Source organism: Atractosteus spatula, chromosome 5 (genome assembly GCF_055471065.1).
Source record: "Atractosteus spatula isolate fAtrSpa1 chromosome 5, fAtrSpa1.hap1, whole genome shotgun sequence".
Lineage (NCBI taxonomy): Eukaryota > Metazoa > Chordata > Actinopteri > Semionotiformes > Lepisosteidae > Atractosteus > Atractosteus spatula.
Genome location: NC_142710.1, coordinates 60,154,574 through 60,169,205, shown reverse-complemented (window position 1 = coordinate 60,169,205; position 14,632 = coordinate 60,154,574). Strand labels below are relative to the sequence as shown.

Below are 14,632 nucleotides of genomic sequence, written 5' to 3'. Positions count from 1 at the left end.
AGGACACACAATTTCCAAACCATTACCCGAGTATGGAGACTGCAGATGCTGCAGTTCAATGGTTGATGAAGATGAAATTCCCACACAATCATCGAGTTGTCCCAATATGATTTCAATACTCTGCAAAAAATAATCCTGCCTCTGTACAGTATATTGGACTGTAAGAGTTATAGGAACTCAGAAGAAGTCTGGCATAGGTTTAACATTTTCTGTACATTCAATTTTCAGTTACTTTTTCACATCTTTTGACACCAGCTCAGTAGCCAGTGTAACACATAGACAGGCAGTGTTCCCTGGGTCTCTTCACATTAATGATTTTTCATTTTGTTTTATTTGGTTTGATCACACTGATTAAAACTACCTCAAAACAAGCTACAGCACTCCTTCAGAACTGTTTCAAAGCAATCCTAATAGGGCATGTACAATATGCAAGAAACACATGGTTTACATAGAGAGCTAATTCTTAAATTCTGGCAAGGTGTGTTGCTTTGTAAAAGCCCTTTTCTGACAGCTTTATGGTGCATGTTTCTTGAGCAGTTTTATTTTTAAGAAAAATGCTGTTCTGTTTGATTAAAAACACTGCAGATATTTAGGAATCATAGTCATTAGTCACTTCCCATGAGAAATTTAAATTCATAAATACACCACTAAAATTCAGTTAAACAAAACTCTTATACTGTATTTACTGTAACATGTCAAATGAGTGTCAAATTCCTGAAGGACCTAGTTTCTTTGTTTTTGTTCCACCCAAGCTCTGATCCACAGCTGCTCTACTAAATTAATACATTCATTTATTCAACTTAATTTATTATTATTTGTTCAATTAATTTAATTGTAATACCGTACTTCTGACTAGGCTCTGAGGTGATTCATTAGTAACTAACTTTAGTGAATATTTTGAGTACACAACAGTAGATGACATTAGGAAAAATCTTGTGCATGCTTTATTGCTTAATTGAGTACTCAGGTTGAAACAAAAGCCAAAAAACACTAGGTCCTCCAGGAATTAAAAATAAAATTCTTGAGTACAGCATGAGATGTTTGCAATAATGGGTCTTATCAAATAACAGCAGAATAGCACTGATTTATTTAATTATTTGTATTGGCACAAGGAAGTGTAGCTAATTGTTTGACTAATTTCAATGGGCTCACGTATTAGAGCTTTATGAAAATACAAGAACAAAAAAAACAGAATGAGAGGAAGCATTTTGACTGCTTTTGTATGGTTTATAGCTTATCCATTCTAGAAACCTGTAAATCTGTTTCCTGGAAAACACAGAGAACCAATATCTAAAATACAGTTGGACAGAATTCCATACACCCACCGCTCTAGAAATCCATCCAGTTTGCACATTTGAAACTATTGTGCTTCATTTCTTTTGGTTATGGCGTCTGCATTTTTTTATCATTAAAAATTAAACCCAAATTAAAAATCTTCAATTATTTTGAGATGTGGCTGTCCAGCTAGGGGGAGATCGAAGACCTATAGTTATCCTCCTTTTACAGTATATGACTGCCAGTTAGAACAATTCATCTTTTCAAATACTGGAGGCTTCACAGGGCCCTGACAAGAGTGTGTGCCAATTGGAGGAGCAACATGTGTCTCATTGATGTTACTGCAAATCCATAGGCTCCTGGCAAGTTGCAGAAAGCTAACTAACACCTGCCTTACTCTGGCAGGCAGCACTCTGCCAATCGAGTGACACTACTTAAGAAATCCCAGGCATAGCAGACTAGTGACATGATCCAGATTTGAAGTGGTAATGTCTGGGCCTTGTCTTCTAAAGTTTTATAGATTTGGTTAAACCTATGATTTCCATGACGGTAATACACAGTATAAGTAAGAATTGCAACCATGTGTAAAAGTGAGCATTATGAAATCGGGATACATTTATCATGCAGAGTCATCTATAACATCAAGCGTGCAGCATCATTGAATTTGAACAAATTACCCTTACGAACTTGTTTTAGTTATGGCTGGAATCCATGCACCTGTTTTACAGGATTTTTACATATGGTAAATGCTTTGAATGTACTTCTTTGGGCTTTTGTGATGTCACTATACGGTACAGGCCGTATAACATTGCAATATTGTTTTAAGGATTATTTTAATGCGTGCCAGTTTCAGAAAAAAAGACCTCATTGCCCTTTCAGTGCTGTGTCAGGGGCCAAGACTGGGTACAAGGCAAAGCTAGAGTTACATACTGTACTGTACACACATAAAATAATGTCTGAGGATAAAATAAATTTGGTTCAAGAAGATCCTCATACAAGCCAGGCTGTAAAACCGAGGGCTGTATTTCTTGTGTACATTCCAGCTCTGCTCTGCGGTACGTGAATTTTATATAACTTTTTTCTTAATGGAACTGGTGATTGGAATGGTGATTGGAATTTGCTTCTCAAACCCAGAAGTCGGTGAAAAGGGGAAGTACTGTACAGACAAATTACTGGCATAACCCCACGCATCTTAAAACAAGTGTTAGCCATTTCCTGTTTCTTCTCCAAACCCAAAGAACATTATGGATGACAAGAGAGAACAACCACAAACACGAATGTGGTGGCAGTGTTTACCAGTTTTTGAGAGTACATGGTTAAAAATGTATAAATTTACATTTACTGTAAAAAAATCTAGATGTACAGAATAATCCTTATTGGACATTTGACCAAAGTTTGCAAATGAGAGGAAGCCATTCAGTACATCTTGCTTGTCTGGTAATTTAACAGGGATCTAAATTTTGATATATCAAGCCCAGGTAGTCCAACCTCTAGGCCCTTTTACGAGGCAGCACCTGAAGTGCTGAGAGAAGCTGGTATAAATTAGTCCACTTGTGAGCTGATTTTAGGTCATTAACTGCATTGGAGCTGGACAAAAATGCAAGAAGCATTTTGTTAATACAAGTGAACTTGTATTTAACATATATGTGCTATTGAAGGTAAATCAGACTGAAAAGTGATCTTACAAAACTTAGTATTACACTTGTGAGAAAGGCAAAAAAGAGTTCCCATTATTACAGACATTAAACACATAACTTACTTGAACAAACAAACAAACATATTTTCAAATGCATTTTCAGTTCTTGTATTTGTACAGTTGATAAAAGTTCCACAATACATTGCTTTTTAAATGGCCACTCCAAATCTGGAAACAGACACTCACACTTTATAAATACATATACCTCTTTTTTTTTCTGCAAAGGCTCACATCCTTCATGCTATGTAAGAACAATGTCATAAACTGAGAGGGTGTTCTGCTTGAATTCAGGCTCTAATTTTCTCACCACATGTACTCACCATCCACTCACAAAGCACGACTCTGTCAGTCAGTGTCAGACACTGGCTATCTGTCAGGATGTGTTATTTAAGGTGCTCAGACTCTGCCTCCAGGGGTTTTAAAATAACAGGAGGAAGTCTATGGAGTAACATTCAGACAGACAGGCCAGCTGCCTTCTGGAAAAATATACCTTAAGAATGTAACATACAGATGACCTTGTCCATAATGACTTTAGACGACTGCATTCTGCTCAGGCATGGGTGTCTTAAAGGGACCACAAGTAGGATATTGATATACTGTAGCATTGTTATTTTATTACATTATTCCATTTGCGTGTAATTATCTTTTTGTGGATTACTATGCTTTTTGTTTTTCAAAGGTCTTCTTGCAGCTTTTTAAGTCCTTAGCAACAAAAGTAACAGATCACAGTGTTAGCAATGTTACAACCCTTTTAAAGTTCTCTCAAAGAATTCCCCAGTATGATTTGTTTGGCAGCCTTATTTACACATCCATATATTTGAATGGAGCTGATGGCATGGTTATTTACATTAAACACTGTTGTGTTAGTTCTGTTTGAAAAAATAGAAGTGGATCTTAGTGGTTTGTGCTGTTTCCATGGTTAGGCTAATACATCTTTTGCTCCGTATAGACCTGTTTGTTTAGAGATACGTGTGACATCCACCACTATCTTCACTAGGACTGTACTGCTACTTGACTTACTATATTTTACCTATGGTGTTGGAGATTATATACAAGGCATATTATATATGCAATGGATCAGGGTATGAACTTGGAACCTTCTCTTGTAGAATGTTGATCATTGGTGAAAAGATCAGATAATGATGTTATAGATTTACACTATTGCTTTGACCCTTGTGTGGGGCTTTTAAAATGTGTAAACATTAAATACATGTTTAATTTATCAAATTAGAGGAAGCACACATTTCTGTCTGATATGAGAGGAGATATCAGTGCAATTTTCAAAAGACAAGTCAGTTCAACAGCCTTGTTCCAGAAGATTACTTTCTGAATAGTGGGTAATTTACTTGTTAAAAATAAATTGTTTTTCAGTTATGCTGCCTCATGTTTTCATTCACCTAGGAAATGTAATGTCACTCTGTAACTCATTGACAAGTGCTGGAAAGGTATGAAGGGTATTACTGGACCTCTTTGTTTGAAAGTCATTGACTCTTTTGTGTTTACTAGTATATAAGAAATAGATCAGCAGAGTTTTCAGTTCAATTCTGCTGCAAGCATGTCTCATGTGCAGCAGTTGAAATTCCTAGATTATCCTAACCCTACGCCAGGGTAGTCAAAAAATCCAAATAAGTAGCAGATTCTCCTAGGAAGGTGGCAGGAAGAGTCCAGAATCTGGATAGGGAAGACTCCATGCACTGAAAGCAAAGAGCACTTTGCAGAGTCATGCTTTTCATTAAAACTGGGAACACATTTTGCTGCATCTGATATAGCAGGCAATATCTACTTACCCTCCTTTCTTCTGGGACTGTGGCCAGCTGGCTGTTTTTCCTCTCGTTTAATATTTTCCTTATGTTTTATATTGGCATTGGGCAATAATGTTTTTTTTTTCTTATCACTCGTCTTGAAAATTTTATTTTCATGCAGAACAAGGAAGACATTTGTGCTGCCCTAGCAGAAACTGCCACATGTTTTGGAGAAGATGTTATCAAGTTTCAGACTAAAACGCTCTATGGTGTGATGGAGCAGCATGAGATACATTGTTGGGAGGCTTAGATTTCAGAATGTTAAGATATACCCTGCCAATTAGCCATTCTTTTATACAGTATATAGAACCTTGAAATGGTTTCTGAAATAAATGTTTAGGTTATTCTACCTATGGAAAAAAATGTGCACATGGAAACCTTGCTGAAATTGCACCATATGAAAAAGAAACATTTACTTCTATGTAAGTTAGTAATGTATTCTACAGATGGGGAACACAGTTCCTCTGTGCGTTTGGTTTTCTTCTATTTCCAATTTGGGCAGGTTTGTATAGACCTATGAAGACAGAAAATGAGCAACAACATGAATTACATAGTAATTGTCATGTAAAACACTTTGAAATTGTCATTTCAAAACACATTATTGCAATTCGCTCCATGTCCACATTGGTCATCAACAACAAAAAAATGTCAATTTATCAGATCTTACCAGGACCCTTACCCTTATTTTAGGAGTTCAGATCCTATTTCCTTTGACTCCTGTACTGAACTCAGCAAAAACTTTTTTCTCTCTTTTTATGGAGTGTTGTTTGGCCCAAGTCGTCTGCTACCTGATGGAAAAAGCCTCTCTGAAGTGCTTTCCTCGCCTTATAATTGGACTAAGCCAGCCGAAGAGAACAATTTAGATTTTTATTGTTAATGTGTTGGCTTGTGTCTTTCTTTCCTAGTTTGAGTTGTCGGCTGTCCAGGCGATACACCAGGGCCGGAGAGAGCTGCTGGGCAGGGCTTGCCAGGCGTACACCAAGAAGAGGCGGGTCCTGATCCCCGATGACCTCAAGCACCTCATTGTGGATGACCGCCACGGGCTGCTGTACTGCTATGTACCTAAGGTGGCCTGCACCAACTGGAAGCGGGTTCTGATGGTGCTGACAGGGGATGGCAAATACCAAGACCCACTGAAGATCCCAGCTAACGAGGCCCACATTCCAGGTAACCTGCGCACCCTCTCCGAGTACAGCACTTCCGAGATCAACCACCGCCTGCGGAACTACCTGAAGTTCGTCTTCGTCCGGGAGCCCTTCGAGCGTCTCGTTTCAGCATACCGCAACAAGTTTACACGCAAGTACAACACAGCCTTCCACAAACGCTACGGCACCAAGATCATCAAGAGGCACAGGGCTGACCCCAGTGAGGAGGCCCTAGAGAAGGGTGATGATGTCTCCTTCGAGGAGTTTGTGTACTACCTGGTGGATCCCCACACCCAACACGAGGAGCCCTTCAACGAGCACTGGGAACGCGTGCATTCCCTCTGCCACCCCTGCATCATCCACTACGATGTGGTGGGGAAGTACGAGACCCTGGACCAGGATGCCCGCTATATCCTGGAGCTGGCAGGAGCTGAGGGAGCTGTCCAGTTCCCAGCCTCTTCCAAGAGCACCAGGACTACAGACGACATGACTGCCCAGTTCTTCCGCAAAATCAGTCCCTTCTACCAGAAGAAACTCTACAACTTATACAAAATGGACTTCCTGCTGTTCAATTATTCCATACCTTACTACTTGAAGTTTAGATGAATTTACTCTCTCATCCTTCTGTATTTAAAATTTCAGTTGGTACAGCTTTTTCAGCTTTTTCTGAGCCTGTGTGTATGCTGATAAAATGTGATTGGATCCTTGCTTTGAAACTACTTTTAAATTAATAGCCCAGGGGGATTTTAAGGGGAGAAATTAATCTCGTCTTGAACAACATCAGTTTTTCTCTCCATACTCTTAAATATTTAAGCATGCATCTGTGAATACGCGTACATGTCAGATACATCTGAAATGCTTCAGGCATTTTCGAGCAAATCACATTTGGTATTAAAGAACATTTATTTAATTCTACAGGTTATTTGGCTCAGATAACTTTATAGTCACATACTGTATGTGCTACACAACACAATAGGTAGATATGTAAAGAACATCAAAAGCAGGTATTTGGTATTTCCACTTAGACACGTTGCTTGAATCTGAATTGAATGCACTCTAGGTTGTTAGAAAACATGTTACCTGAGCTGTTTATAAATTTTTTCACAATTTTAATTTTTTTGGCAGAGGGCCTTAAAGGCTGTATTTATGTACTATTTTCTGATGTTTTGGTTTTTTTGCATCAACTTTATTTATTGCTAGTTGATCTAGTAGGTACTCTGTAAGTACTACAGTAGGTCAGGTAGGTATGCATTGCATATCAAAGCCACCACACTGTTATGTCTTAAATAACAAATCCTCTAAAACTACAAGATCCATCTTGGAATTTGTGTGGTCTCAGCTATGAATATGACCTGAGCATTAGGGCCTTCGTCACTTTCCATAAAAATCAGGAAGTTCTGCTCAACAAGCGATAATTATTTTAATCTAATGTTCAGCAGCATGTATTTGCACCATGATATTAGGTTTACTACACTATTAGTAAACATTACAGTGTTAATTATGTAATAATACAGCCTAATAAAAAAACATGCATTTGGAAGAAAAAATATTTGAAAATGAGTTACTACTTAAAACTTACCAGTGCAATCACTAATCACCATAATCATAATCATAAACTAAAAAAAATGGAAATATGCAACATATCTAAATGCTCTTGATTGACAATATTGAGGTTCCAGTGTTGTACAGTTTGTATAATTATGCACACTTTTTTGTGTCAGACACTTTTTAAATACTCGTGCGGCAAGTCAAATTATATTCTGACACTATGAAGAGAGAGTTTTGTGAAAATAACGATATTAGAGATTTCTTATAATTTTGTTCTTCTGTTGCTTATTTGTTGCTAGCTTTAATTTTTGTTTGCAATTACAGTACAGGTATGTTGCTAATTTACAGTATGTTGGAAAAAGAACTTAAGGAAGAGCAAGCAGATTTGAAATCACTGGAACAGGCATTGCAGTGACATGAACCTTTAGGCTTATGGAGTTTCTATCTGAAGTCAGATTAATTTAGTCTCATTTAAGATGGTCATTTATGAAGCTCCATCTCTGGAGAAAGTTACCCACAGAAAAATACAGCAGAGGGTCAAATTTAGGCTTGCTGCCAGAGTGTTCAGTTCTGGGTATCACCATGCCTTCTATGCCTTACTGAAAGTACTCCTAATGCCTTTTTCCTAAGAACTAAAATATCTGTCTTCTTTTTGACACACACACACATACTGTATATATATAGTTTTTTGGATTAATACAGAAAAATAAAAACTAAATCATCAACAGCTTTATTTTGAATGGAGAAGCTCCGCAGCTCTCAGTCAGACTGTGTGAGGAATTTACAAACTGTCAATGTCATCTTAAACCAATCCGTTAACTTATGAAGGTTTCAATATGGCGGTTTGTGCTCACCACAATGGCTGCAAAAGGTGTCACCCTAAATGTATCAAAAATATATTTCTGCACTTTGCCTGTAACAGATTGACTAGACCACAAAGGCTTCTAGTGTAGTCACTAAATATAAACTGTATTTTCAGTGTAGTGCATGTAGGAAAACAATGTAAGAAATAACCTGTTAAAGTTACCTTTTTTATTTTACTTTTACTCCGCTTTAGCCTTAATACGTTTACTTTTGTCTTTATTCACCTTTCCAAGAGCTTTAGGTTTTGCTCATGTGTGTGTGAAGAAAGGCAAAGCACAAAAGGAAGGAAGAAACAGAGCTTATATCTGCAGCTGTGTTTAGGAAGTGGTGGCAGCTAAGTCTTTCAGGTCAGATCCATTTTTCACTGCTAAGTAAGCAAGTCTGTAACAGAGTGCTGTGGAATAGCTGCACTGCAAAATGGTCTTACACAGACTTTATTTACCCGTTGCTGAGACATTTTAATGTAAACTTGCATAAAAGCAGAAAATGTTAATGAGATGAAAGTTGGTTTGGCATTAACTGTTGCAGTTCTGTTGGCAGGCAAACATCAAAGAGGAAAACTATCATTTTATGATGCTGTCTGGATTATAAATATAAAAGCCTTTTTGTGGGTTTTTTTGTCACACTTCACTTCCACATATCAGTGAAGCACCATTAGGTAAACAGTACTTTTAAAATGTCACTTCTCCCCACCTTACATTCACAAGTTAAATGATCAGTCTTTTTTTTAACTGGATACACATCTAGTGAGCATTTGCACACTATTCTAAGTGGGGCGGTGCACAAGAAAGATAATTTTTTAAATAAGAAACTGTGAATGTGAATAGCTGTTTTAAATTCCAATCAAAATTGCTGACCACTTTGGAGAAGCATTGGAATGGACATGTAACTTTTGTGTTAAACTTTGTAATAATTTAAAATGTTCTATTCAAAATGCAAATATCTTTTTTTTTGTATAAAGCTTAAATTCTGTATTTGTTTTTAATAAACATGGGGCAAAAGTCAATATCTTATCCTGCAGATAGATTTCCCTCAACAAAGTTATATAGCCAAAATGCTTTCTTTCTCAAAAAGGGTGTTTGCCATTCCTACACATGAGTGAATGCTTTACATTTGCAATTTTGTTGAAGGCGAAAGCTACAAATTGTCTGGAAGGAGTGCAGTCTCATCATGTTTGACAGCTTTGCAGTATCCACTTGTCAGATGAGAACAGCCAAACTTGCGTATCAGAGAATCGAGTCCCAGAATACATTAGTATGCAGTAGTAAATGACTCTGCATTCCAAAAGCACGAGATAATACAGCCTAAAACAAATGTGAAATAGAAAAAAAATGCAACAGGCTGCTCTGCAGGAGGTTGTCTTTTATTTGTGCATTTTTTTAAAGCTGTCAGTCAATGATACTGTATGTACAAAATGGAACATTATGAGATATAACTTTAATGTAAGAAGCATTGTAATACCAATGACAATCTATTGCTTGAGCACATTGTGTACAGTAAGAATGGTAATGGTAACACCCAGGGATCCCATTAGGATACTGCTGAATGACATTTTATATTAATAAGATCATACAAACCAGATGAACAAAAGGGATTGGAATGGGACGCTTTTTGTTTGTAATGTTTCTTTTGTTCTCAAGTTCGTGCTGGCGTAATTACTGTACATGCTTACTTGCAATTAATTGCTGCTTCAGCAGAGGCATTGATAGACTGTCAAGTGGTTTGTACAGCATGTAAAGCTGTCCCAATGCCCCCTATATTTTTATTGAGAAAAAATAAATTTAAAAAACATTTTGGAATTCTAAGGATACGTCTGTTGTTTTGTGCATTTTTTTAAAGCTGTCAGTCAATGATACTGTATGTACAAAATGGAACATTATGAGATATAACTTTAATGTAAGAAGCATTGTAATACCAATGACAATCTATTGCTTGAACACATTGTGTACAGTAAGAATGGTAATAAACCATTTCTGTTATAGAAGAAAAAGATAAAATCTGGAATACGATTACAGTAAATTAAGCTCCAAGAATTGTGGATGAATGTGGAACCACAATGCTAAATACACATGACAGTATTCAGTAATATACAGTTTTGTGTACTAATGATACAGTAAAAGTTACAATCAACTAAGACATCAAAAACAATAGTTAAACTGGACAAAAATACCAATGATTTAGTAAGAGTTAAATGTTCCATGAGTGCACTCTAAGGTGTCCTAAATATATTTGGATACAATATTCTATACAAGAAAACTTTGCTATGGTACTGTAAAACTTTGTTCTCAAATACCTAAAAAACATGGATCTAAATCCAATATAATGTGAATCCCTGTGTAAAGAACAAAGTGACATTAAGTCTTATAATGAGTCCTAATGATTATAGTGACTGCAATTTTTTTTGCACACGAAATAATCCAAGACAAAAGGCTGTGAATTGTTATTTGAAGCCAATTAAGCAATATACAGTACAGTATATACAAAGGAACAAGTAATAGGTTTATTCCATGCTGAAAAGAGAAGAGAGCAAACACAACCTTTTGGCTGTGAAGCCTTCTTCATGTGTGAGAAAGACAGGGCAGACAGCAACAATTAAATAGCGCAGAAGAACAAAAGCTGGGAGAGGGAAAGTGGCAGTAGGGGCAGAAAGGCCACTCAGGAAGTGATTCACAGCTGAAACGTTGTGTTTTCTCTCATCTCTTTTCAGCATGGAATAAACCTTTTACTTGTTCCTTTGCAGACAACACATGCTGATGCAGCTAATCACCTGAACTACTTCAACATATATACAGTACAATACTACTTTGTCTTGAAGCATGAGGTCAGGCAAAGTGGTATAACGTTAAAAACGTTTATACTGTACATAACGTTTCTTTCCATATTTTACATGGTTGATTTAACTAAAGAGGATCAAGTGGCATTTAAGCACAGACATAAGTTCAAGCTAAACCGAAGTGGCAGCCTGCAGCAGGCTGTTGATTTCCGAGCACATTTAAAAAAAAAAAACTTTTGTGCCATTTGTCCTTATTTGTGTTGTTTCAGGTGCTGGTCCACAGCTTTGTGGAGGGGCTATTAAAAGTGTGTGTTTGGTAGCACTTTAAGGCACCAGACAGGCAGGCTTGAGGAAATAATCTTGCAAGACACATTCATTTGATGGATGCGAGGTCTGTGTGTCATTCTCTTGTGTTATCTACAACTTACTCAATATTCTCTTGTGTTATCCAAAATGTACTCATTATTCAGCAATGACAGCGAGGACGCCTGTGTGGAGTTGATTTCCCAGTAGTTTGGACATTGGCTGGCCAAACTCACAGAGATGCTAGAAAAGAGGAAAGCATGGGAATGATTCACACCTGGTGTCCGTTGTGTTAGCTTCTTGTTTTGCAGGTTTGCCGAGTTATAATAATGGATTATTACTGCAGAGGTGTGTTCATATTAACATGATTGCATGAGAGTTTAAAAGGGAAGAAATGATACCGCTTTATAAAGGTATGCCAAAAAACATGATATATTTACTAATTTTTAAAAGTAAATTACTATTTAGTTTTTTTTTTACAAGTGCCCTATCTTAAACGTACATTCTGTGTATATTTATTACTCTTCGTACCTCACAGTTGTATTTTCCCAATACTGTAAAATGAAAATTAATATACCCTGCTGCTCTAAACACAGATGGTATTAATATTTTCTGTGCCTGTGGCACCTTTGCAATTAATTCTAATATTTTTCCTCCTAATTAAATTTTGGGTCGAAGAAATCAAAGGAGAACCCCAAGGCACTTCTTTACACAACATCACATATGTCTGGACCACACTCACATCAGCTGTGCCATTGGAGCTGACACCCAGGGATCCCATTAGGATACTGCTGAATGACATTTTATATTAATAAGATCATACAAACCAGATGAACAAAAGGGATTGGAATGGGACGCTTTTTGTTTGTAATGTTTCTTTTGTTCTCAAGTTCCCCACGGCAAAAATAACTCGAGTTTCTTTCCAAAGGAACTCCCCTCCAGTTCCATCGTAACTAATAGCGTGCACAATATGGGGGTCCCCTCGGCTGGTTTTGTGGAAAAAATAACACAAAACAACCCGTAATGAACAATTTAAAACTTTGCTATGCTTTCAAATGCTAAAAAAAAGTAAAACATTTATTAGCATTTGAGTAAACAAAACTAAAACCAAATCTAATACTTGCTCGGACTTCCTGAAAATTCCCAGGTTATTTGTTAAAAACAGTTATGGTCTCACACGTGTCATTTGATGAGTCACAAGTCACACTGTATATAAACAACATGTACCGCACAGGAAACAAAGACGACAAACACTGCTATCACCTGAGAGAATATGGGGGGGGGGGGGGGGGGGAGATGAATATCTATTCTCTAATGAGAGCGAAAAACAAAGTTATAATGGCAAATGATTTGACGTACGGGGGATACTTTTATCTAAAGAAGCATACTTGTTGTAGAGTTCTTACAACTTTTAAACAGACTTTTCAAAAATCAAAACTATGTACACAGTCCTGGAATTCTATTTGGATAATCCATCTGGCCCAAAATGGCACTGAGCTCCTAGTCTCACAACATGTCAGAGTTTAAATGCCTACACAGTCGTGTCCTAGGGTACAGTGTATGGTCCCGTATTTAACCGATTATAAGTCACACCTGAATATAAACCGGTCACAGAAATGTGGACTGTGGAATTTGAAAAAAAGAACTTTACAAAGCACAAGTTACCTTTCTGAAAAGAAATGGTTGAAATGACAAAAAGTTATCTTCGTTTTAAACAAATAAAGGAAGAGTGGAGTTTAAAAAGTAAACAATACAGTAATACAGTAAACTGGGTTCCGCATACGAGGATTTTTTCGGATATATGAGATTAAAGCAAATTGATACGCAATGTCACCTAGACTAAAGGAAAACGATAAGAACACCACCACCGTGATAAAACCGATTCCTCCTTATGAAATGCATTATCCAGGCATGGGACGCTTTAAATTCTAGAATTTGGCATGTTTAGCTGTGTAGCTGACTCGAGGGCTTTAAACGTTTATCAAATCTGGTGTGACTGTGAATCCACTCCAAGCTGCCGCCCAGCCTGATGATTCACATGCTGTTCAGCACACAGGATCACCTCTTTCTTGAATGCAAAAGTATACCGTGATCTCTTGTTCATTTTGGATAACTAAAAATGAAAATAAAATTTCTTTATCGCAACAACACATTCAGCATTCCTGTGGTAAATATGTCAACAACCAGATCAAGTTCAGAATTTGTTTACTTTAATTGAATATAAGCCACACGCCAATTGTACCACCCTGAAATTTGTAGAAAAAAGTAAAGCATATATTCGGGTAAATACGGTACTGCTTTCCCCCATGGTCTGCTTCTGTACACTCATGGGAGTGTTTTACATAGAAACATAAAGCAATAAAGATCATAAAATAAATGATTAGGTGCTGACACCATTGCACATTGACACGGATAGTTCATGGTCTTCCTTCAAATGGCACATAAATTAAATTTTCATTGGGTTTGGAGGTGAGCAGACATACTGTACTAGGACAGCAGAAGAGAGAAAGATGTGTATAACAAACACTGCATGTCCAAAATAATTGGATATCAAGGAGGGAAAGCAGGTGCTGGATATCAGTATCAAAGAAGAAGGCATTAGCTTATTTTTAATTACTGTTCGAGCATCCCCAATGCAACATACAACAATAATTAGTAGTAAGGTGCTATATAAGTCTTAAATGTATACCCAGAAATATCTATAAATATTTTGCTATATCTGCCCTTTGTACAATAACTGTTGCATAAAATCTGGATCATTAAAGATAAGCCATGAGCAGGTTAAAGAAAGGCGTTACTGGTGATTTTTATATGGTTGAAAAAATATGACCCATTTCACTTGGTGCATTGGCCTGACTTTATAAAAACTACATGCAGTTTCCTACCTTCTCAAGGGTCTTGGCTGCTTCATCTTTCAATTCCATCCCTTACTCAGCATCAGGGTCTCTGCCTGGAGTGTGGCGTGAGTGGTGGTCTCTGATCGGCTCTGTCCTCTATGGATCTTTGCCCAGGGCAGACCAGGAAGGCTCTCCAAACAGCCCACGTGCTGGCAAGCTGGGATCTAGGGCGTTCAGTGGTTCCCTTTGCAATGTTACACATCCCCAGGTGTTCCTACAGCTGTTTAGGTAAAATGCTTATTAAAATGTATGTTTTTATGGGACCCATAGTTTAAATATTCATATTGTGGTTCCTAAGATTGGAAAGAAGCATTTGACCCAACAAAACA

The 14,632-nt window shown here is 37.2% G+C and overlaps 1 protein-coding gene across 1 annotated transcript in view; it reads left to right on the top strand.

The window, feature by feature from the left end:
• The window catches only part of chst13 (carbohydrate (chondroitin 4) sulfotransferase 13), a 41,938-nt gene extending 31,800 nt beyond the window's left edge, over window positions 1-10,138 (top strand). Inside the window, exon 3 of the mRNA XM_088917462.1 lies at window positions 5,679-10,138. Within this exon, the coding sequence (XP_088773588.1) occupies window positions 5,679-6,524 (846 nt within the window). The 3' untranslated portion in view covers window positions 6,525-10,138. The remainder of the gene's footprint in view (window positions 1-5,678) is intronic.
• The last annotated feature ends 4,494 nt before the right edge of the window (window positions 10,139-14,632 follow it).